Genomic DNA, 24,580 nt, shown 5'->3' on the forward strand with positions numbered 1-24,580 from the left:
TCCAGCGGTAGGCAGTCAGTGCTAGGGGATTCTCTGCTTTAAGGTACTTCTAGGAGCGCTATGCTTTGGTAACTTGTTTTTTAGGTCTTTTGAGTAAAAAAGGCCATGCCTAGAGGAAACGTTATGGCTACAAATGTGCTGAAGCCATTTCAAATAGACCGTTGTGGGAGCTGTGTGAGGAACAGCCGCGATGGTGCCCCCACCACAACTGCAGAGCTGGTGCTGCTGCGATCCTGTGCACACACAGACCCATCTTCACGCAACACCCCTGGGGAGAAAATGAATCTCTGTAAGCCCTGGCTCATTGCGATGGTACCGCAATGCCGATCCAAGGCTATGCGTGAAGAAGGGAACCCGTCATGATGAGCGGTACTGGCCCTACTCAACGGTCTATTACGTGGGCCCAACTACGTGACAGCAGTCAGCCAATTAAAAAGGCAGCCATGCCCCTGGCCACCACTCGCGGGGCTGCTCGCGAGGGACAGGAGCGGGGAAGCCTCGGGCAGCAAACTAACTGGCAGCTTCTGGGTGCCACGTCCCAGCGCCCAAGGAGTCTGCCAAATGAAGTGCCAGGGCAACCACAAGAGGTGCCAAACCACAGAGGACGCGTGGAAGCGCTTAGGTTGGGACGGCACGGAGCCCATGGAGGTCGACCCAGTGGGAGGCCAGGAGGAGCCCATGGAGGTCGACCCAGTGGGAGGCGAGGAGGAGCCCATGGAGGTCGACCCAGTGGGAGGCCAGGAGGAGCCCATGGAGGTCGACCCAGTGGGAGGCCAGGAGGAGCCCATGGAGGTCAATCCAATTCCAGCAGACCTGGCTGGGCTCTGCACTGCCGGTTCCAGGCTCTGCCCGAAGAAGGGAGCCCGTCGCACTGGGGGGATCTGGCCCCACCCAAGACTCTACCGGCGCGGGGCCAGCTCCTCGCCAGTGGGCAGGTATGCTTGGGGGGGGTGGGAAGCCGCGGCCTTGGCGGAGCCGGCCTGCGCGTGGCTCCCAGCCATCACGCGATCGTTTCCTCTCCGTCCGTCCGTCACTCTCCCTCGAAACGTGGCGGAGCTTCAAGCGCTGCTTGGGCTCTTCCTCCCCACCCTGCGCTCCCCCGCTACCCCAGATAGTCATCGGGTATCTCTCCTGCCCTTTCCAGCGTGTGGGTGGCACAGGACCGGAGGGTCACGCTACGGAGACCATCTGTGGCAAACACGCGCCGCGTGCTGGGCACCACTCTCACCAGCAGAGTTTGCAGAAGGCAGAGGATCAAAGCCTTCCTCAGATCCCTCCTCCTCAAATAAACCTCTTTAACCTTGGCCTTGTGGCACTTTCTTTGGGGGGGGGAAGAGCTGGAACAAGAGGGGGCAACGCTTTGTGGAGGCCTAGCACCCAAGACCGGCTCAGGGCCCTGAGCTTTGGAAACGGCCTCTCTCTTCTTCTCAAGACCATCATCTCAGTCACTCGCAGCCCGGTTAGAGTGGGAGAATCATAGACTCACAGCATGGTTTGGGTGGGAAGGGACCTTTCAAGGTCACCTACTCCGACCCCCTGAAAATGAGCAGGGACGCCTTCAACTAGATCAGGTTGCTCAGAGCCCCGTCCAACCCGACCTTGAATGTTTCCAGGGATGGGTAATCAACCACCTGGAGACTGGGCAACCCGTGCCCGTGTTTGTCCACCCTCATTCCGGGCACCTAGTCTGAATCTCCCCTCTTTCTTTTAGTTTAAAACCATCACCCCTTGTCCTGTCGTGACAGGCCCTACCGACGAGTCTGTCCCCTGGTTCTCCAGAGCCACGAGACACGGTCCAAACCTTTGTGTCAATCCCCACACAAACCAGCCCAGGGGATTCAGGGAAGCGTTGGCGGTGTTGCAGACACATAGTTTTTCAAAGAGTCCCCCCCGCCCTGTTAAAATCCCAAACCAGCACCACCAACTCGGGGGGTCTGTGTGCCCCCGGGGTGGACAGCCCACCCACGAGGGGTCTGCCAAGGGGAAGCCTGTTCCTACGTGCCTCGCAGGAGCTCTGAGCGAATCTCCGCCTCTCCGACCCGCTCCGGTCACTCGGGCTGCCGGGAGAACCCTCCCCGGCTGCCCAAACCTCTCCTCCAGCGTGAGCACAAGGAGCTTTGTGGTGCGGGGCTGCCCAGAGCCCAGGCTTGCTGCTCGAGAAACGAGACTGGGACCAGAAGCTGCGCCTGGGATCGTAGCTACTCCTTTATTATAAGTCATGCCGTTACGTCGCTCCTCCTCAGAGTTAGTACGTTAAACATTTGTCGTTATATCTATACACCTCATCTCTATAAGAAGGTGAAAACTCCCCCTCCTCTCACCAAAATGTCAGACGGGAGCGCGGCACCGGGAAGGAAGTCAAAGGAAGGCCCGCTGGACAGCCAAGTGGGATTTGCTGAGCACCAGAGAAGCTGCGATGGGCTGCTGAGCGGGTAAAAATACAGATGGTAGAATAACACATGATGGCTGGTAGGGCGGAGAGGTTTGTTCTGGTTAAAGAGGGCTCTCCCCCTCCCTGCACCCTAGGGATGACCTCTAAGGGGAGGAGAACATAGCTTGGACAAGATCTCCCATCTTTGTGATGCAGAAAGGCCTGAAAATATTAATAATAATAATGACAATAATGATAACAAAAAACACATGCTGTGTCGATTGGAAATTCAGGTCTCCTCTGCAGGCCGTGGTGGCCCATGGAGAAGACATGTGTCAGCCCAAATTTGGCCAGGAGGTGTCCTGGAGGAATTTCAAGCCTGCTCCTTTCCCATCACTGGAGGTCTCCTGGGGGCAGAGGAGTGGGTGGCACTGGGACCGATAGCCCAAGTCCACAGCGGTGTGCAACAAGGCTGCCTTTGGAGGCAAAGCACCTTTCGGAGGCAAAGCACCTTTCAGAGGCAAAGCACCTTTGGAATAAAGCACCTTTGGAGGCAAAGCAGCCGTGGAGGCCATGGCGTTTGCTGGGGAGGGCCCTGCCAGGACCAGGCAGAGTGGTCCTGCAGTTACGGCTCGGCAATGGGGACACAGTGACCAAGACAGTTCTCGTCCTGCATCCTCCTTTGCTTTGCTTCCTGCAGCCCGGCATGTCCTTGATGCCTGTTAAGTGACTGCAACCCTGAGCACGACTGGGCCATGACCTCAGCTCGTGCTTCGAGGTGTTTCTGGAATAAAAAATGGTCATAATAGTGATAAGGACTTTAAGGAAAAATAGGGGGACACCCCAATCAAAGTAGGTTGTTAAGAGAGTTTGAATAACCCCCTCTCCCAGTTAAACTGGTGTCACTGCTCTGCTCACTGAGTGACCTGCTCTCTGTCCCCTGCTGCACGTCCCAAGGTGACAGGATGCAAACCAATAAAACAAAATTCCTGCTCCAGCCCCACTCCCCACAGCAGCTCATCTTCATCCATCGCCCAGAGGCCACAAGCCACGCTTGTCACCCGTGGCACCTGAAACCTCCTCCCTGTCTGCCCTGGGATCCCCGAGGGAAAGGCAGCAGCCCCCGGTGCGCTCAGCCTCCCCGGGGAGGCCCCACTGTAGGCCACGATGCCCCGTGATGCCCTCGGGACACGGGCGCGGAACAGGACAGGGCAAGAGCAGGGCGAGTGGTGCTGCTTTGGTGGCTGTCTCGGCGTCTGCAGGACCTGGGTCCGCTACTAATAAATAACAATGTCAGAATTTCAAGTAATGTCCCTGCTGCCGCGCTCTGCCCAGCTTCTCCCTCTCCCACCGCTCATCGACCGGCTCCTGTCACACTGGGCCGTGGCGGTGTCTGCAGCGGCTGGCAGTGGTTTAACTGGGAACCTGCCATTGTGAAGCTCGGGGGCGAAGGGTGCATGTCTTTGGGGGACGGGTTTGGGTGACGCCGGCTCCCACTGGAAGCACGACCAGTGTCTGTGTTGGACCCAGGGGAGATTGCCGGGGCGGAGAGGAAGGGCGCAGCTCGGCGGCCCTCCGGCGTAGTTTTTGCCTTCCAGTTTTCCCATGGGGGTCACACTGTGTCCCTAGTGCCCCTGGCATGTTTTACAGCACATCTGTCGGAAGTAGGTCCGGCTGCAGAACTTGAACTTCAGGACGAGAGGGCAGTAGGCCACCTTGTTCACATCCTTGCACTCTGGATGGGTGACAGAGGAAAGCAGGGTTACAGCTGCCTTGAGGAGCCCCAGGGGGGACTTCTAACCAGCACTATGCGAGCTCTTTTTGCACCCTGATGCCCAGCTCCTGGGGGCTTTTCGCCAGGAAGCAGCAAGAGGCAGCCGTGTTGAAGAAGCTACTGAGAACCTCTCTGCTGAAAGCCTCTCTTTGCCAAGGTGCAGTTACTTCATTTTATCAGCATCACGGCATGCCAGTTTGGCCTGGGACCAGAGGGGACAGCATCAGGTCTCCCCATGAGAGCCTCACCCCACAGCACCCAGGACCCCAACTCGGGCTGTGCTGGCTCCAGTGTCCCTGTACCACATAGCCCCCCGAGGCTGGCAGTGCTCTGCATTTCCCTCCCAGTCCCCCTGTCTCCCTCATACCTTCAGGGTTGTCTGTAGGTCCCGATTCGCACTTGGTCTCGCACTGCTGCATGCCGGGTGGCTGCAGGGTCTCCACACAGTCGCTGGACGGCTGCCCGGTGTGAGCCAGGCACTGGACGGATCTTCTTTGCTGGCCAAGGCCACACTGCGCAGAGCACTGCCGGGAAACAGCACAGCACGGAGCTGTGGTGGCTGCCATGGCTTTAATAACGTAGCGGGGAGAGGGCACAGCCAGGTCTTAGGAGGTGCAAAGGGTGCTGGATGCAGTTGTCCCTTCCCTCACCAGCACCTGCAGGGACCTCACTGGTACGGCTGAGTGGGCAGCCCCACTTCCTGAAAAGCTTGGTTCGAACCTCCAGGACTCAGCGAGGGTCTCTCCATCCAGCCCTAAATCACCGGCCTTTCCCAGGCCTCCTACACCCCGATGTCACCCTGCAGCTTGAGGGGTGTTAGAGGGAAGGGAGGACTGTCAGCATCGCCCCGCTGTAGGCACCAGGCTGGGCTGTGGCAGGTGGACCAGCAGCGGCCCCTCTTGCAGCCAGCCCAGCCCGCCTTTGCAGCCCATCGCTCCCACTGCACTGCACCGCGCCCTGTCCTCACTGCCCTGCTGCCTCCCAGATACCCGTGGGGGCCCTCCAACAACTTCTGTGGGGCCCTGCTAGGCCCAGGAGACTCCCTGAACCAGCTGTGCACTTGGGCCACCACCGCAATGGCCTCCTGAGCCAATGGAGGGCGAAGAACTGCCACGGAGTCCTGCTGCCCCCCAGATAGTTGTGGTGGCCACATTGAGTTCTGCTGGCAGGTAAAAGCCTCATGTGACTAGGATTTGAGGGGCTGGGGAGGCAGAGTCTTCTTCAAAAACCTCATGGGAAGGATTGTCCCTACCTCTCCCCACTCGCCAGTCACCCAGCGCGGCGGTGGGCAGCGCCGCAGGTTGCACCTCATGCTGGTCGGCGGCTTGGAGCCTTCATAGCACTGGGAGGTGGGCAGAGTTGCACTGTGGTCACCACTCTTGCAGAGGACGATGCGGTGGCGGAAACCTGGCCCGCAGCTTGGGGTGCACTGCAAAGAGAGGACACATGCGGTCAGGATGTATGGCAAAGAGCAGAGAGAGGCAGCACTGGCTCTCCCCACCAGTGCTCCCACCTTGCCTGCCTCCTGAGCTTCAAGACCATTTCCCACATTATGCTCTCTATGCAGCCATCGCTAATGCTCTGGCCTAGCGATTGACTCTGTCCCCCTAAGGACCAGTGCTATCAGAGAGGTGAGGGCCGATGTTAAGCACTTACCTCAGACCAGTCCAGGGCGACCCACTCTGGAGGGCACGTCTGGTTATTGCAAGGCTCAAGCATCTTTGGCCGTGGATGGGTGCAAGAAGCATCATCCAAGGTCTTCTCCTCAGTGGCAGAGATCTTACGCTTGCAGAAGACACTGCGTGTGCGGACGCCTTCATTGCAACTTCGGCTGCATTCAGACCAGTTCCCAATCACCCAGCTGGAGACAGGTAAAACAGCAAAGTTGTGAGGGGCACAGTGGTCCATGCTTGTCCCCATACTCCTGTACACAGCCCTGTTCCTACTCTGGCCACAGCCTCCCAGGCAGCTCCGGCTGAATCACAGAGTTACTCCACATCTCCCTTTCCCCTTCAAGAGAGGGGCAAGGGCCAGCCAGGGAGGGGCTGGGACAATTTCTGAGGAACCGCACTGAGTATCTGCTCTGCACCAAAGGACCAGATGGGGAGGGCTCCTTTCTGCAAGTAGCTCAGTAGCACAGGGAGGAGGCCACGCTACAGAGACCATCCTCAGCCAACACACCATGTTCTTGGCACATCTCTCACCGAGCAAGGCACGGTGTAGCTTCGTGCACAGAGCACTGTGGTGGAGACAGGTTTCTGCTCTCTGCATCACCACTGCCCCTTCCCCACAGCAATGCACTTGGGCTGTGCAGGTTGTGCACTGTATTGTGCTCATGATGGGGCACAGAGGAGAAAACTGTCCCCCCTCCACAGCAGAGCTGCTCCAGCCAGGTAGTGTTACCCCTGGGTACTGTGGCGGGGGACTCTGACTTGGGAATGGTAGAGAGGGGGGAATTTCACCCTCCTCCACGCTGGCTTTTCCACCCACACTCCCTCGATCTGCTCCAAGCTATGGTACTCACGCCGGGGGGCACGGTTCGGTATTGCACGGCCTCTGCCGCTCTGGCATTTTAGTTTCAGGGCTACAGAAATGGTTGAAGACAGTTGAGCCATCGGAAAGTTTCTTGCATACCACAGATTGGATCTGGCTGCCTGCCAAGAAAAAGAGGCAAGGGGGAAAGAGAGGAGCACCCTGAGGCTAGCGCTGAGCCAGGCTGCAGGTACAAGCCCCACAGCTCTGCTCCCGTGTGGGCAATGTGATGGGGCAGCCACTTCTCACCGCACTTCATCAAGCCTGAATCTGCTTCTCTATTCATAACCAAGGCCTCCTTTGCCTCTAACATCTCCAGAAAAAAATGGATGGAGTGAAGGCTCACCAGCCAGGGCACGACCTGGTAGAGTTTGCAGAGGATGGAGGATCAAAGTGTCCCAAGGACCTCATCCTCAAATAAACCTGTTCTAACCTTGGTCTTGTGACACCTTCTGGGCAGTACTGTGGGGAATAGCTGGAACAAGAGGTGGCAACCCTTTGTCAAGGCCTAGCACACAGAACCGGGCCAGGGCCCTTAGCTTTAAACAGGGAACATTATTAAGCCTTGCTTTTGAAAGTGCCTCTTTCTCCTGAATACCAGCTCAGTCACTCACAGCCACGTTCTCCAGAGCCACGAGACATGGTGCAAACCTTTGTGTCAATCCCCACAAGAACTAGCCCAAGGGATTCAGGGAAGCATCAGTGGTGACATAGTTCACAGACATGTAGATCTGAAGGCCAGAGGGACTGTTGTGACCAGCTAACCTGTTATGCATTGCACAAGTAAATGAATTCCAAGCATACCATGCCACCTTCCATCACCTCTACCACCTACACCTGCGGTCCAGCCAAAGAATGGCATCCAGGTTGTTCGCCCTGACACTCTGCCCACAAGATTATGCTAACTGACACCAGCTCGCATGTGGCTGAGTGCAGGGTGGGAATATGTAGAAACTTGAGAGCTCCTTCAGAGCAAAGCAGATGCTAACATCTGTGCGCTGTCTCATGTGGCCCAGACACTGTGCATGGGAGTCACAGGAGGGCAGACACACGTGTTCCCCCCAGCCGACATGGGGTCAAACCTCACCCCCTGCACACAGCACTGAGCATTTGGTCCACGGGGTGTAGTGCCAGGAATACTGGTTCGAGGCATCCCTGCCAACGGGCGCATTGAACTTGTACCGGATCCCCTGCAGCTCTGTCCGCACAAGGACCTGCAAAGAAAGGCACCACCAACGCATCAGTGCCACTGAAGTCCAGCATGGTCGTGACTGTCCAGATGGCATCCCACAACCTCAGGGCACTCTCTAAAATCCAGGGCAGCTGAAATCTTCCCCCCCGCTTCCCTTTCCAGTCCCTTCCAGCATTGACATGGCAGCCACCAGTGATGACAGTAGTGCAGCCATGAAGGTGACATGATCAGAGAACAAGCTCCCGTGCACTTAAAGATTGAATCATTCCAAAGCCTGGCAGATTAGGGAGGGAGACCTGAGAATTTAGCCCAATTTACCCCTGCTCTCTGTGTCCCTTTACTCCAGACAGCAAGGACAGGGACTGATTAGCTCCAATTCCCATCTAGTCACAGCAAGGTCTCTTTAGTCCAGACCAGGCCCATACCAGGTATGGGTATGAAGGAACCATGTTACCAACCATGACAAAGAGGGTGATGTTGGTGGGTCCCAAGGCCTCCAGGGACTCAGGCTCCTCTGGGGATCTCCTGTAGTGGAATGTTGTGCCTGCAATGTCAAAGCGCCGCGGTGGGTCGATGGAGAGCTTCCCATTGATGTAATACTCGCCGCTCTCCCCTCTCAGCGCTGTGAGGACAGGGGAGCAAGGATTAGCAGAAAGGCTGAATGCACCTGTATCCAGCTTCGGCCAGGTGCTTCTCATCTGCCAGGCTCAGAGCACTGCTACAACGGAGGGTAAATATCATCAGCCTCATTTTACAGGGACGGAATAGGTGGGACAAATAAAGTAGGTGCCTGGGTCAGGGTCACACAGAAAACCACTAGCAGAGGTGGGACCCATCGTCTTGTCTCAGCCTGCCCGCCACCTCACTGGTGAAGGATGATACTGTGGGGAGCTCAGCCAGCTACCCGGGATGGTGATGGGGACAACTGGCAGTGTGACATGCTGTGGCCATGAAGCCACGCTCAAATCCAGCTGTGCAAACTGGGTCTTGGCAGCTGGGGCTACTGGAGGAGGCTGGTCCCCAGGAGCCTGGCTGTGGTTGCCCAAGCGAGTCGCTAGAGGGGGATCGGCTCGCTTGCTCGTCCCCACTCGCATTCCCACGCTCTCCCTGCTTGCTCTCTGCCACCAACACCGCGCTGGCGCCCAGCTCTGTGTCACTCCTGCCCTCGCTGCTGGCAACGACCTCATTGCCATGATGCTCTGGGGCAGGGAGGATGCTTTGTACCGATGAGGATGCTCCCTCTGCTCCCACTGGGGTGCAGGGACAGATGCTGGAGTGGGAGAGACTGATGGCAGCAATCAATTAGTGATATGAACTTGGGCTGTGCCTCCAGTGCACAGAAATCCAGTCTGGATGGACACGAGGAGTCTCCGGTATACGTGGGCCGGGTAGGGAGGGATGTCGGCATCTCCGAACCCAGCAAAGGGAGCTGGCCTGGAGGGACGCTGTCAGGAGAGCCCCGCTGTGATCTCCCACCAGTGCCAGCATCCAGGCAGGCTCCAGCTCCTGCAGAGCCACTGCAGAGGCACCCAGCAGCAAGCCAGCAGTGAGCACCCCCCCCACGATCACTGTCAATGGCTTGGAGGACAGGGGAAAGAAAAAAGCCCATTGTAAAAATGAGCTAGAGTCTGGCTGGAAAATTAAGCCCAAGGAAAATGTGAGCAGGTCTATTTTTAATTCCCAGCCCAACATGCTGGCGGAGGGGGGAATGCCAAGGAGCCACAGACAGCGCCAGGAACGACGGGGTGTGGGGTTTGCTCAGGGTTACACTGCTGAACAGTGAGCGCAGGACGGAGGCAGTGCTGCAGCGAGACAGGGGCTGTGCGGGCCACACTGATACGGCCCACACTGGCCTGGGACACGCTGTCTTGCCAGCAGGCCCGCTGCCTTCCTCTGCCCCCAACCCCAAGCTGGGACCCCCAACCCCATCCTCTGCTGCAGTGAGAGGTTTTTCTTGCTGGGCCTTTCTCACGCCCTATTAACTGCAGGGAAATGGCAGACCAAGGGGTGTCTGGCTGGGATTTCAGTATCCCCCAGCCCCATCTCACCTAGGTAGTTGATGGAGAGGTTCAGCTCCCGGATGTCGATGTGGACGGAGCCCTTGGGAATCTGGATCACCTCCTCGTAACCTGTGAGACAACCCGGGGCTGGTGAGCAGCGATGCTCAGCCTCCGAGCCCGGAGCCAACCCTGCCCTGGGCTGGATGGGAGTGTGTGCCACCCTGTTACCCATGGGTTAAACTCTAAATGAGATGCTGGCAGTGCAGAGGTGTTCGTGCAGCCACCCGCTGCAATTAAACGGAAAAAGCACTATGGCCTGCCAGGACAGTGGCTTGCTTGCTTCGCAGTGCAGGCTTTTGTGATCGGACCAGCCATGCTGGGGAGGTGCTGTGGAGCTGGGATCTCCATGGGCATCTCCACAGCCTGGCTTGAGGGCAGCATGAGCTGCGGAGGAGGGAAGGAGCTTGGCGCTCTGTGCCAGGGACTTGGGTGCCAGGGGTGGCTGGGGCACAGCTTGGTTGGTGGACAGGAGTGATTTGCTCCCTGCTTGCAGCCTGGTCCTACCCTCTGGGGTGTTTCTCTGGGATATGTCCCTGCCTGTCCTGCACATCCCCAGGAGGAGGTGAAATTGAGGAGGGACTTGAGGGTGGGTGACGCTGGCTGCGCTGGCCAGGCCGCTTGCTCCCTACCTCCCTCCGGCAGAGACTGGTTGAAGACGCCCTCAACGGTCTCACAGGAGCTGCCGTCTCCCCCACACACGCGACACTTGTCCTCCTTTGAGTCAGAGCCCAGGACACGATCACAGCCCACATGCTGGAGGAAGGAGCAGCAGGGAATTAGCCGTCCTGGTGGGGCCTTGTCCTTCCCACACCTGACCTGCAGCATCCCAGGGAGCCCATCCCTGGGCTCCACCTCACTCCCCTCCATTGCACCGTACAGCAGGCAGCGCTCAGCAACATCACCTCTGCCCAGCCCCATCTTTCTGTCACTCCTCTCCAGGGACAGCCCTGGGAGGTTTCTCTCCAGGGCTGGGGGGGGGTGAACGCAGAAATCCTGTGACTGTGGGATAAGGCAGAGATCAGGGTGCCTGCACTGAGCTGGTGGAGCTGCAGCAGCCCAAGGAGAGCTGTGTCCCTGCACCACCGGCATCGCGGTAGAGAGCCCATGTGAAGCCTCTGGCTCTGCCCTGCTGCCACAGTACGTGGGCTAGCAAGCGGGTTACCAGCACAGCTGTAGCTGCCTATGGTGCAATCCCCGCCTTTGTTCCACAGTATGTTCAGCCCCATAGAGACAAAAAGATCCCAGAGACACAGGAAGGGAGACAGACAGAGACAGAGAGGGAGCCTGTCTGCCTGCCTGCTGGGGGACATTTGCCACTCCCACAGCGCTTTCTTATAATTAAACTTTTATAGCCCTCCAGATCCCATTTCAAGGGAAGTATCAAGTGCCTGGGGCTACATAGGCTGTAAATGCAGAGACGCATTGCTAACGCAGGCCAGTGTGGCAACCGGTGTATGGAGAGCGGAGAGGCAAAAGTCCAGAGGTGGATGTGCTCCTGCTCCCACAGGTCAACCAGGAGCCCAGGCAGAAGGATGCCTGTGTCTGTGTGGGCGGGTGGAGGGCAGCACTCCCCTGCCCAAGGGCCTGCCCTTGCTTTCCCATTCCGAGTCTGTCCCAGACCCCGGCAGCACCTTGCACTCCCCGTTGACGCAGATATCGTTGGAGTCCTGCCGGCACGGTGTCCCGTCCACCACGGCTGCAGCTCGTTCTGTGTAGAAGTTGAAGCCCTCGGCCAGGCAGTTGAGGGAACAGGCTTTCACACCCCCTGGGAAAGAAGCAGAGGTTCAAATGATGCCGCCAAAGAGAGAGAGGAAAGATGTGGAGAGCCAGACCTGGATAACAGCTGCCTTACCCTCAGCCTCCCCATGCCTCCATCCTGTGCCTGGCCCACTGCACAGCTCCAGATGCTCAGGAGGATGTCCCTGTCTGTCCCTGCCAGGCAGAGGGACCCAGGCACCTTCCTTATTGATCAGCACTGAGTCAAGACCTTTGAACTGGACACCGACACATGGTAAGACATTGTGCCTTCTGCACAGCCTGGGAAACATGGGCTCTATGTGATGGGGAAGGAAACAAACTGACTTGTTCTTATCTGGTGTCGGTCACTCCTGGGTCTCCTGGCACTTTACAAGGGCTGTCGACACCCTTGTGCCCATTTTACAGACAGGGAAACTGAGGCAGCAGCTCTTAAGCAACTTGTCCAAAGTTTTTCAGCTCCTAGACCAGTTACTAGGCCAGAGCAACCATTTCTTTCTGTTCAAGGCTGGTGGATACCGAGTCCTTCATAGCAAAGATGATGACAGCAGCGTGAGGCCAAAGGGGAAGGATGCTCAAGCTATAGCTAAACTACCGGCTTCCCAACACCCCTTGCCAAAGCACCGTCTAAGGAAGAGAGACTGGATATCTGTATATTGGCTTATGGTGCCTGGGAACAGGACATAGGACTGGTTATGGAAGGAGACACCTGAGCAGAGCAGTTTCCTGCCTCCTGTCATTGGATTTTATCAAATGCTGGTGCAGATTGTGGCATTTGCTGCCTTTACTGAGCATCCCAAGGAGACCCAACAGCCTGCATGACCCTGGCAGAGAGATGCATGCCTGAGCTGTGGCAGTTCACTCCTGCAGGCACCGGCAACAGTTGTGAGCCATGTGCCAGAGCTGGGAAGCACCTAGGTCGGGAGCAACCGAAATCTGCAAAACTTGCAACTTGATACAGCACATCAAATGGGCAGATGGAGGGGAGGGGTGGCCCAGCTGTGCCTCAGAGCACCCGAACGCAGCTGGGGGGAAGAAAGAGCAAAGCCAGGAGAGGGAGGAACAGGAGGAGACATGAGAGGGGAATTCAGCAGCTTGGAGGCATGCTGTCGAGCAGGATGCCTGGACAAGCCCCTAGAGAAGGTGCTCGATCAACCCTCCCCCTGGAGAGCCAACCCTCTCTGCAGCACCTCGGGCTCTCTCCTGCCTGGCGAGGGAGCTCCAGGTCCACCGAGGGTGACAGCACAGACATGACCCCAAAAACTCACAGCCATCTAACCACAGCATGCCTGAGCCCCTGGTCTGTCCAGCCAGACCTCAGGTGCAAAACATCACCAGCACGGCAAGAAAACACGAGTCACGAGGGACCTATGCTCGCTGCAGAATCTCCCAGCTTGGAGAGAGAGTGCCACCGAGTCCCACCAGCAACTGCACACCCCACGCATTAAACTGTCCCACCAGCCTGGGAGAGGGGCTTGTGCTGGCCCTTCCCGAGATGTATCTGTGATTTAGCCAGTGCTTGCTGGCTCGGGAACATCTCTCCTGCTGGTGGCCTCGCTCCTGGCAGCCCAGCCGTGTGCTCTGTCGGCTGCGTGGGACCCTTCATCCCAGCTCACATGCAGCTCTAAGGCCGCACTCAATCCTGCCATCACTGGAGTGCAGGGCAGACTATGCAATGAAGCAGAGTTGAGAAACAGCAGAAACTTGGGCTTTTGTTTCAGAGTTCTCAGATGGGTTTGCTAAGCTATTCACATGCACTCCCTATTCCCTTCCTTGTCTCCAGCTACAAGGAAAAGCAAGACCCACTGCAGACACCTTGCTGCAGTTCCTTGGTGGGCAGCCAACCTCTGCCACAGCCTGTTTCTGCCTCTCTGCCAGCCCTGGTTCCATTTTAGTAGCTCCCAATCAGCTGCATAATCCTACTTTCTATCATAACTCCTCACCGCTGCTGCCCTATGCCCAGCCTCCTCCAGCAACAAGCAGCCCTGAGTGTAATCATCACAGCCTTGAAAGAGGAGCCCGTGGGGAAAACTGGAATAAAAAAATATAACAAGTCAGAGGAAAAATTAAAAAAAAAGAAAGAAAAGAGGGAAAATAAAATATTGGGGATGGCGGCATAAGGCCATATTTCTTCCTTTGCCTTAAGTGCCTGACTTTGTTACTGGGCTGCAAAAATGGTGTGAGAGCATGAACTCAGCTCATTGCAGGGCCAGGGGTGTCCACAGGGGTTTCCTCATTGCCCTCCCCTTGCTGGAGCCCAGGAGGATCCACGTGTGTGCACATATGTGCATGCACGCTTAAATCCCTAACAATTTAACCTTCTTTTGAGATGAGATCAGCAGAGATGGAGGAAAGCGTGTGGAAGAGAGCAAGCCCTCAATGCTGGTACAGTTGCCCCAGTTCCAGCCTGTCACTGGCAAAGACCCATCACTGCTGATGCAGGCCCTGTATCCCAGTGGCTCCGAGCATCTCATGTGCACAGAGGGAGCCTGGGTAGCAACTGCTGAGCAGGGGGAACTCAGCACCCATCACCTTCCTGCCTGCAAGAGCTGACAGCGGGTGCTGGACTTAAGGATCCGTGCACAAAGCTGGGACTTGGGGTCCTGTGGTCATGCTGCCACCCAGCTGCTGCTTCACGTCAGACGAATCCCTACTGGCTCTCCTCATCTAGCAACTTAGGAAAGGCTTGCAGATGGAGAATTGCTGCCCTTAAAAGAAAAAGTCTTATGGAACAGAAATGGGGAGAGGGATAATGAAGGAGGAGGGGGGAGAGAGAGGGACAACCTTGCATTGGTAGCTGCATCCTGACTGTGACTGCTCCAGCGAGCCAGCTGGGCCACCTGAGCTCAGGACCAGTCTCCAACACACCTTCCCTGGTGACAATTTCCAGGCAGGATTTGCCTTTGGCAGCCAGGTCACCCTCCCACTGATCAGAGGAAAGGGGGGCTGGTATCACTGCCCAGTGTCTGTTAGGAACTGCAGTTTCCTTGGTGCTCAGCTGGCCAAGAGGTACTCAGATGGTCTGGGCATCACCTTGTCCTTGTTAAGGTGGTTCCTTAAAAAGGCAACTTTCTAAAGCCCTAGACCAGTGACAACTCCATGTCCCCACAACAGCAACACTGACCACAGCAAACAGGGTGAATTTCAGACCCCAGAAAGATCCTTCGAAACAGCACGACACGCCTTGACATTCCTGGAGATGGGAATTAAGGACTGTATTTTCAACAGCAGCCAGGATCCAGACCCTCCTCTCCCAGCACGTGAACTATCTGGTGGGAGCTGCACTTTTTGGGGTGGAAGCGTTAGGTCTGGCCGAGCAAGGCAGTGCTCTATGTCCTCCTAGGCCAGCTCACTGCTGCCCAGTGATACCCACAACCACAGGGCACAAGTGGGATCCTCAGCGCAAGCCCCACGGGGCATTTGGCAGCAAAGAGGCAGGAGAGGCTCTACAGTGCCTGTTGTCACCTGTGCAAGGTGGGTCCACCAACATGGGAGAAGAGCCCACTTCCACAGAAAGAGTGGGACCCCCTTAGCCTGCCCACTGCCTAGTGAATGTTACTATTAATTGACTGGGAAACAAGCAGCAGACAAGACCATACAACCCTAAAGAGCACAGGGCCTGACATAAACACTGTGCAGGTCCCCAGTCCCCTGCTCCCAGAGAGGCAAACCCCCCTGGTCATGCATGGGCCCACAGAGAGCTGCCCACCCTTTGCTTTGGGCTGAGTAGTCCAAGGTACTGCTTTTAATCTTTAATATAGCTATTAAAATAGAATAGAATAGAATATTTTCAGTTGGCTACGCAGTGCCTCAGAGGATGTTTTGCTCCTCCTGCCTGCCCTGTCCCATGGAGGAATTAAAGCGCATTACAATTTATGATGAGCAATCTCCTGTTTTCTGTAAGCCCCTGCTCCTCCCCATCTCTCTCCCAGCCCCGTAAGCTGCTCCCTTGGCTCTTGCATCCGCCAAGAGCAAAATGAATAACTAAGCGAATAAAGCAAAATAAACAAACAATTAAAGCCGCGTTCCACGAGGTATCTGCTGACTGTTGAGCTCCGAAAGGCTGAGCTCAGCGCTTCTCGCTGGGGCTGTGTCTTGCGATCCTGGGGTCTGGGCTCCAGGACTGTTATAAATCACCTCCAGGAAAACACGCTGTACCAGCCCTGTGCAAAACCCAACCTCAACTTGCCAGTGACCCGGCGGCTGGCGTCAGGCTTTCAGTGGGTGGCTCCTTCCCATCCCAGATTCCCTGCGGGATCGGTGTCCTCCCCCATCCAAGCCAGCAGGGTACTCTTTGTACCACTCTTCAGGGTGGGGGTGCTTCGTGCCCAGGACACTTCCCTGAACTGATGTGGGGCCAGTGCCTGATGGGCAAATGGCACAAGCACCCCTGCACCACCGCATCTTTCGGCAAGGGGGTGGCTCAATTGTGCAGTGCCAAAGGCAGCGGCTGAACTGAGCAGGGGAAGAGGCTCAGCAGAGGGCCAGGGTAGTGAATGGCTCCCAAAGCAGGGACACATGCCCAAAAACAACCTGAAGAGCAGATATGCTACCAGCTGGAGGGCAGAATGCCCGGGGACGAGGCTGCCAACAAGGATGGATCCTGGGGGGCTGCTTGTGCCAGTAGGGAGGGAGGGACTGACATGCGCCACTCCAGAGCAATCTGGGCACCACTGGAAGAGCCCAGGAGGGACTGAGGGAGATGATGGCCAGCCGTTATTGCCTTCCCCGATGCTGGGGTAGGGATGCCTTCTAGCACAGGGGCTGCAGGGAGAAAACATGGGTCCTGAGAGCAAAACACCTGTGGCAAGGGCAAGACAAGAGGGGGCTGTTCCCTGGGGGTCTGGTCTATGACATGGAGAGGGTGGAGGTCCAAGGGATGCTCCCTGCCTCCCCCACACATGTACCTCTGACACCCAAATGACACCAAGTATCACAAAATCCTGCAGGAAAGTGAAGATGCAAGTACTCATGCTGGTAAAGTCATAGTCATAGAATCACAGAGAGGTTTGGGTTGGAAGGGACCTTCAAAGACCATCTAGTCCAACTCCCACCCCTTACCGTGGGCAGGGACATCTTCCACTAGATCAGGTTGCTCAAACCCCGTCCAATCTGACCTTGAAAACTTCCAGGGATGAGGCACCCACAACTTTTCTGGGCAACCTGTTTCAGTGTCTCACCACCCTCATCATACACCGTTTCTTCCTTCTGTCCACCCTAAACTTACCCTCTTTCTGTTTAAGACTGTTGCCCCTTGTCCTGTCACTACAGGCCTTGGTAAAATGTCTCTCTCCATCTTTCTTATAAGCCCCCTGTACGTATTGAACAGCTGCAATCAGGTCTCCCCAATCCTGACCAGAGCATCCAGATTTGGGCAAAGATTTTCGTAGGTGGAGGGGAACAGTGATGACACCTTACCACCTCCACAGTCCCAACTGATCTGAGGGTCCAGTGTGGACAGCCCATGCCATGAAGAGTTGATTCTGCTAATCCCAGCTGACAGCTCCCAGGCAGGTGGGTGTCAGCACACATGATTTCTTGAGAGCTGGGAGACGGCCACTCTGCTGACCAGGGGCTTGGTTCCCAGAACAGGCTGAGGAGCTGCAGCTTCCAGCACCTCTCTAGTCAAGTGAATGTGCCTCGGTTTCCCTACCTGGGCCACCTCAGAGGAAGACAGTGATACCCTTTGACACTGAATAAAAAAAACATAACTGCTAAACAGCACGGCTCCCCGTGACCATTACCCACAGTCAACCTGGAGAGCTGAGACAGGTCCCTCCCAGATCCCTTCGAGACACGATCATGTCAACGCTCACAGCCTCCTAGGAAGGGGACAGGTTTCATCACCTTATTTTATGGAAGAGGAAGCTGAAGCAGAGGGAGAGGAAGGGGCTTTTTTTGAAAGCCAAAGCAAAAATCGGTGTCAGAGCCAGATTACAATTCAAGGGCTGATGTTCAACTGGCCAACCGTCCCCTGGACTCAAACCACTGGGCCATGCCTGGGGAAGAGAGAGGTCTGAGCAAGGGCAGATCCAGCCTGCGGGGCTGTCTTCCACCTTGGCATCCATTGGGGTCTTTGTGTGACTTACTGCTTTGCAATTTTATTACATTTTTATTGATCCATCCCCTGCAGCCTCAGCACATCTGCTCCAGCTGCAGGAGCCCCGCTGGGAGGTGTGCTTATTTACACAGCTGTGAAGGATTTCCCCAGTCAAGTTCATTAACTACATGAAGGAGACGCGCTGTTCTTTCTCATTATTAAGAGATTTCTGCCACAGAAGCCTCCTCCCGCCTCCTCTCCTCGCTAGACACTTCTGCAGGACACAGGAGGACTGACCTCGGGAAGAAGGGAGCACTGCTTTTTGGAGGATCCACCAGTTTGCATCCCTTCCGCCTGTGCAGGAGCTGGAAGCTTCACCTGCCTGTGCAGAGGGCTGCCCTGTTTTCTCCCCATCAGGTACCAGACGCTAACAACTCCCTTTTCTTGTCTTCCTCTTTGCTCCCTCAGCAGTTAAGGAAACAGACTTGAGGAAAGAAGCTAACAGCTCCGATGCTGCTGGGATTGTTTCTGGCAGAGCAATGAAGTTACAGGGCAATAGTACAGGGGTAAGTAAGTAAGTGACTCAGGATGGGGAGCATGGCAGGATGGTCATGGGCCAGGCACCTGGAGGGATGCACATTGATCCGCAGTCGTGCAAGGGGGAGGCAGCACGCCCCAGGAACACGGAGTGGGCAGCCTGTGGGAACTGGGCTAGCGGAGGTGGTGACTAACCGCCCACCAGACCATGAGACCTGTCCTTGCAGAGAGTGGGGGACAGCAAAGCCATGCACAGCCCTGAGCAATTCTGCCTGAACCAAGGGATGCTCAGCCCGGCCCCAGCACTCACCTCCACGGTATGTCTTCCAGGTGTAGTACTTCCCTCGGAAGGGGACGTTATCGAATTCGGCACACTGCAGCTCTCGGAAGTCCTGGGAGCCCGGCGGGCAGTCCTGCAGCCACACAGCCAGCAATCAGTGTGTTGGCAGGAGCAGCCTGCCTTATCAGCTAGGAGGGCAGGAGCTGCTACAGAGCTCCCAGCTGCAACTAACACCAGCCCTTCAAGGAAATGGACACCAGCCCTGACAACTGCACACTGCTACAGTATGGCAGGAACATCCTTCCTGCAAAGCTAAACACTATTTGAAGATGAACAGCATGAGCCCTTGGGCCCCAGCTTGTCTGTCTGCAGATGCAACACTTGCTCTTGTGAGCAATCCTTTAAAAGCTAGGTGCAAAGCCCAGGGGAAGCAATGGGGAGCCATTTATTTTCCTCACTACCAGCCTGCGGATGTTAAAGCTACCACTTCCCAGGTCCAAAGCTTCATTGATCTTCCCTGCAGCACAGCTATTTCTCTGCTCCCCTTGAGGTTTAACCCTGGGAAGCAGGGTGCTATACCGCGTTTCGTGAGCCACTCTCACCTGACCAGGCCTGCACTTGCAGCGTGCGAGAGGCAATCGCTGTCATGTCAAGTGCTGGAAGCCTCTGATCTCTCCTCCTTTGCCTTGTTATCTTTTTCGGGCCCCTTCTTGATGCCGAAGCCCCGCAGGGACGTACCGCCCACCCACTCTCTGAGCCAGCTCGCAGCCGGTGCAGGCGTGCATCGTCCTGTTTGGCTTTCCCCATTGCAGGATTGCTGCCGGCACAGCGTGGCTCACCCCTACCCAGCCGCCTCCTCCTGTGGGTCCCACAGCTGCGCATAACACCCCACATCCATGCAGAGAGGGCTCATCCCCACCTCCTTGTTGCGACACAGCGCTGCCTGCCCCACTGGCAAAGCCCTGCTAGCCCACCGCTGCTCCTCTCCCCGAGCCTGGCAGTACTCACATCAGTGTTGCAGGACCGGTACCGTTTCCGCTCTCCCAGGCAGTACTTTCCTCCAATTGTGGGCCTGCCAAACCAGGAACAAGATAGGAGAACCAGCTTAGGGCAGTGAGCCACGTTTGTGGCAGGTGGCTGCCCCAGGTTTGCAGGAGCACCACGGCTTTTCGCAACCCTGCTCTGCTGCAAGGATGGATCCCGCCTGGAGGGGCTGCTGCAGAAGCGCGGTGCCCCAGCTGACTTCACACGCTCAGCTGCAAGCGCACAGTGGAGTTGTACAAGTGGTTTTGGGTCTGCGGCTGCAGACCCAACACCAAAGCAAGAGCACCTAGCTGCTGTGAAAGCAGGACGTGGGATTTGCGTGCGGGAGCCAAGATCTTCCCAGGACCTGAGTGCAGAGCTGCACAGGCACCTGGCTGCTGCCTTCCCCATTGACCTGAACAGTGATGCCGTACAACCAGGACAAGGCAGGGCCATGCCAACACAACCACACACACGTACACCTACCGCGGGCTGTCACAATGGCGAATGGATGACGATACGCCTCCGCCGCATGTCCTGCTGCACTCTCCCCAGGACGACCAGGCTCCCCAGGCACCATCCACACCCTCCGGTCGGGTGCCAAAAGGCACACACTCCCTCTTGTAGCACCACTGCGGAAAGACAGCTTCAAACACCCTGAGCACAAGGTCTCCTCCTCCCAGAGCGCTCCCCAGCCTCCATCAGACATGGCAGCCAGTTCAGGGCTGGGATCTGATTTGATCCTGTGAAATCTGAACTCAGAGCTGCGCTGGCCTTGGAGCCAAGTTCTCCATTGCAGAGGGCATTCTCCTCTCCCTGGGTACCCTCTCCTCTGAGTCACTCTGTCACCATTTGCACATGCTGCGTACTCAGGGTTCACAGGGGTGGTGGGACCAGTGGCCCCCCCTCCCAAACCCCAGTGCACCATCCTGTGGGGAAGACAGCCATGGGCAAGTGGGTCACATTGCCACTTCTCCTCTAAAGGGGTCCTGGGCACTTGGGTCAATCAGGGTGACACGTTGTGAACAGGGACATGTAAAAGCACACACCTCACTCCCTATAAAAGCATGCGGCAGTGAGTCCCAGGTGGGACTTGGACTGGAGCTGCTGCTGCTGGGCAGCAGGGCCAGGATCCCTGGGGGGCACAGACACCTCCACCGCCAGCTGCTCCCTCCCAGGATGGAGTGAGTTTTGCATGTGTACTTGGAGCTCAAGTTGTGGTTAATAAGTTAAAATGACCCAATCTGCAAAGGGTCCAGGTTAAAATAAAGGTTTGATTGTAATAACAACGTTGTTGTGTCATTGTTCTGCTGAGGATGTTTAAAGAATCCGCCTGCCCCCATCCTATTGGGTGACAGATGCTCACAGAAACTTGCCTACGAAATATTTCCCTTGGACCTGGAAAGCGTCCTGCACCCCCTGGAGTCAACAGTGATGCAAGGAGCGGGACACTGCCAGACCTGCTGCCGTTCTCCGGGCACAGTGCCGGACACCATGCCTCGGGGGCTGAGATAATCCCAGGAAGGAAGAAACCGCTGTGCGCTCCTTCCAGGGGCTGATAACCCACCCTGGAGCTGCTGGCACAGCCTCTCCCAGCTCTTTCTGAGCCAGGCTCTCCAGGGGCAGCACAGCCAGCAAGGAAAAATGAACCATGACCTCCCAGGACACTCAGCTAGTGACCTCCTTGCACACCAGTGCCTTTCCAAAGGTGAGGACCCATGCAGAAGAGATCCTCTGCAGGCACAGCCTTTCTGGTGTCCCTGCTGTTGCTCCAGACTGGAGGTACTGGAGCTGCTGCTTCTGCAGGCAGGGCCCAGGAGCGTGACCAGCCCCTGCAAACCCCGCCATGCACTCAGGGCTCCTGCGAGCATCAGCGATGGGCTCTGACCTTGCGCCCTGGCTGCTGGGAGCAGACCCTGGCTCGCTCTCCCGTGGCAAGCACAGACATGTGCTGGCTGTGAGACCAGATATGAGCTGGGGGCATGGGGGGAGGGAGGATGCGTAATGAAAGGCATCCTCACAGGGTGCACTGATCATAACCTGTGTAACAAGTGCTTGATTAATGAAAATTTAAAAAAAAAAAGAGAAAAGAAAACCAAAACAGGCAGGGAAGGAGCCAGCAAGACAGTGAACCCGCTATCTGAGCAGCCAGGCTGCTGGGGGCACCCCTAAGGCAGCAAAAAACTACCACCAGATCCAGACCTGAAGTCACTCACTGTGGGTTCTTGGGGTAAAGCAGGTGAAGCCATAACAACCAAAGGGAATCAGTTAAAAAAAAAAAAAAAGGAGAATTTGGGAGGAAGAAACTACCAGAGGTCTGGGATGTGGGCACCACCCAACAGAGCTTGGCTCAGTCTTCCCCCCACACTGCTTCCCCAGCTGGGTGGCAGAGCTCAGAAACTCACCCTATCTCTCCTTTAATCTTGCATACCTTAAATAGCTTCTATGCCCTGATCCTTCCCTCTGCTCTCCCCAGCTAGAAGGGGAGAAGCCAGGGAACAACACCTCAGAGAGCTTCTCCAGCCAAGGGTTGAGGTCTGAGGGCTCACCTGGCCGGCAAGCACAGGGGCCACCAGCCAGGAGCTCCAGCTGGTGAAGGTGCAGAAGCTTAATAGAAAGGTGCATCTTCTTTCACCCAAGGGTATCAAGTCACTTCTGAAGCATGAATTAATACCAAAGGATAAACAGAGGCATAGGAAGGTAACTGGGGGTTCAAATTGAGTCAGAATCTTCACTGGGAACAGCTCCCATGAGTCCTGGGTGCTGTGACTGCTTGTCACTTCACTTCTCTTAGGAGTTTTGAAGAACTCTGGTTAAAAAACAACTAGTAAGTGGGGGCAAAAAGAGATATTTAAAAGTGGGAAAAGCTGGTAAAAAAAGATGACTAGTAGAAAAAAATTGCCATTGTATATGGTGAATCAGGGGATTGTTTGATTGCAGCAGGGATGTTCAGCCCCAGGAGCTACCTACTCCTTTTCAACCTAATTCCCAGCAGAACTAAGATGACTGTTTGCAAAGAATAATGCATTTGCCAAAGCCATCCTCTTTCCTGCACATCAGTTTCTCCAGCTTCCTAAGAATTTGAAATTATTCTTTAATTTCTTAGGAATTATTTTTCCTCTAGTGGAAAAACACATGCCCATTTAATGGAGAATGTCCCAGCCCCGATTCTCCATTGTCCCAATTATTACTCAGTTTGCAAAGCCACTTTGTTTTAACAGCGCTACACACTTGCTTTATATTGGCACAAATGGGTGTAGGAGGTGCAGGGAACAAAGCGGTACGAGCAATCAAGTCAAAATTCACTTTCAAAATATATGGTGATGAAAAATCCTACCCTCCTCTCTCAACTGAGTCTGAAAAATTAAGGTTTCATCATATCTAGCCTTGCAAGGCAATTTTTCACAAGTTCCTCTGAGAGCATGTTACAAACCCATTGTCCCTCCTGGGGAAAAGGGCAAAAATTGCTTTTCTCAGGACAGCCAGGAGACCTCAGCAGACCTGAGAACAAGATGTTCATCTACAGCATATGGCATTGCTTGAGGTCACCTTACTGTGCCTCCTAGGTGAGACCAAGAAGCTCACTGGAGCAGGGACTTAATATTCTGCATTTCCAGCAATATGCAAGATGATCTGTACTTCGGGGTGATTACGGACCCCTGGGCTCCTTGGCACATCCCAGCCTCCCCTCGTGCTGGCGAGGAGGGTGGGGGTGGCTCCAGGTTCTGGGAGGCAGGGGAGGACAGGCTGGTGGGTGCTCTTAAATCAACTCCGTGCCCACCAACGCAAACAATAATCCCAGTTATCGCTGGAGGAGGGGATTCAACCATTCACTGTCAACTCGCTGTGGTGCCCTGAGCTTCCTTACCCCCTTTTCAATGGTGTTGGTTTGGCATATGGTCCCCTCAGCAGCAGGGATGCTGTTGGTTATGCAGCGGTTGCTTTTACTCAGACACCATAACTCACTGCAGACTTCCTGGAAAGAGAAAGATTTTGGGGGAGAGAGGGGGAGGGAGGAAGAAAGAGACAAACAAAGCCAAGGTTAGGATTCACTTGTGCTAGGGGCTGCAAGGCTGGGGCAGCAACACGCCGGTGTGCTTGAGAAGCACCAGCTGGGCTGGGACACAGGGACAGGAGTGTTTTCAGCATGGTGGGGGGAAAATGAGATGAAATCTTGGAAGGTGTTGCCAGCTGCAGTCACCCCAAGGCCACTGACAGCTCACCCCCCTCTCTGGACTAAGCCTAACCACTTCTCCTGTGGCTGGGGTTCTCTGGATTTGGAGGTTCTACTGCGCTCAGGTACCAGAGCTGGTTCCGAAGCCAGCCCGCACAGCCAAACTTGGTCTTTGTGCCACAGAGGACACATCTCCTTGGACATCCCGGTGAGGCCCGAGCTAATCCTGCTGTGCTCCACCTGACCCCTCTCCCCAGGGCTGAAGGATGTTCTCTTTTTTGGGTCTGTGCAGTGGAGGCCAAGCACAAAGGCCCATTCCTTGCACCTGCCATGAGCATCCCTACACCACATGGGTCCAGATCCGCCACATGGATCCAGATCTGCCTCTGCGGGAAGCTGGGACTCCCTGGGAGCATCAACACAGCACATCTGTCATCTGCTACAGGAATGTACTGCAGGTCACAGTGTGACTGTCTTGTGTACTGGCAAACTGCAGCCACCCTAACAGTCCTAAAAGGAAGACTCCTCTGGAAGATTTAGAGCCGTTTTCAGAATAATCAGAATAACACCAGATACTGAGCTAGCCCTTCAGCAGTTCCAGAAGTGGGCACTTCTGCTCTCTGGCTCTGCTAGGTGCAGTTGGGTCCACAAAGTGGGCTGGGCTGAGGACTCCAGAGCTCTTTCCAGGAGGTTTCCTGAGCCGCAGATCCTGAGCTTTCAGCCCATCCTGACCTCTCAAATCATAAGCAAACAAAAAGCTTCTCTTGGCTGTTCCAGAACCCACCCAAAAGTTAGGTTCATGACAGAGACTGCAAAGTTGTCACACCTGCTAAATCAGAAAG

At 55.7% G+C, this 24,580-nt stretch overlaps 1 protein-coding gene across 2 annotated transcripts in view; it reads right to left on the reverse strand.

Moving 5' to 3' along the window:
* Positions 1 to 2,187: 2,187 nt before the first annotated feature.
* Positions 2,188 to 24,580, reverse strand: part of ADAMTS10 (ADAM metallopeptidase with thrombospondin type 1 motif 10) — a 59,664-nt gene continuing 37,271 nt past the window's right edge. The window contains exons 12-25 of one of the 2 annotated variants that reach the window (XM_030033281.2): positions 23,433 to 23,540; positions 20,051 to 20,196; positions 19,550 to 19,613; positions 18,572 to 18,674; positions 11,561 to 11,694; positions 10,559 to 10,682; positions 9,918 to 9,998; positions 8,328 to 8,491; positions 7,765 to 7,891; positions 6,670 to 6,799; positions 5,802 to 6,006; positions 5,398 to 5,574; positions 4,513 to 4,669; positions 2,188 to 4,106 (exon numbers count right to left, since the gene is read on the reverse strand). In XM_030033281.2, the coding sequence (XP_029889141.1) occupies positions 3,997 to 4,106; positions 4,513 to 4,669; positions 5,398 to 5,574; positions 5,802 to 6,006; positions 6,670 to 6,799; positions 7,765 to 7,891; positions 8,328 to 8,491; positions 9,918 to 9,998; positions 10,559 to 10,682; positions 11,561 to 11,694; positions 18,572 to 18,674; positions 19,550 to 19,613; positions 20,051 to 20,196; positions 23,433 to 23,540 (1,830 nt within the window). In that variant the 3' untranslated portion in view covers positions 2,188 to 3,996. The remainder of the gene's footprint in view (positions 4,107 to 4,512; positions 4,670 to 5,397; positions 5,575 to 5,801; positions 6,007 to 6,669; positions 6,800 to 7,764; positions 7,892 to 8,327; positions 8,492 to 9,917; positions 9,999 to 10,558; positions 10,683 to 11,560; positions 11,695 to 18,571; positions 18,675 to 19,549; positions 19,614 to 20,050; positions 20,197 to 23,432; positions 23,541 to 24,580) is intronic. The other variant, XM_030033284.2, reaches the window with a different exon arrangement.

This window comes from Aquila chrysaetos, chromosome 12, assembly GCF_900496995.4.
Source record: "Aquila chrysaetos chrysaetos chromosome 12, bAquChr1.4, whole genome shotgun sequence".
Lineage (NCBI taxonomy): Eukaryota > Metazoa > Chordata > Aves > Accipitriformes > Accipitridae > Aquila > Aquila chrysaetos.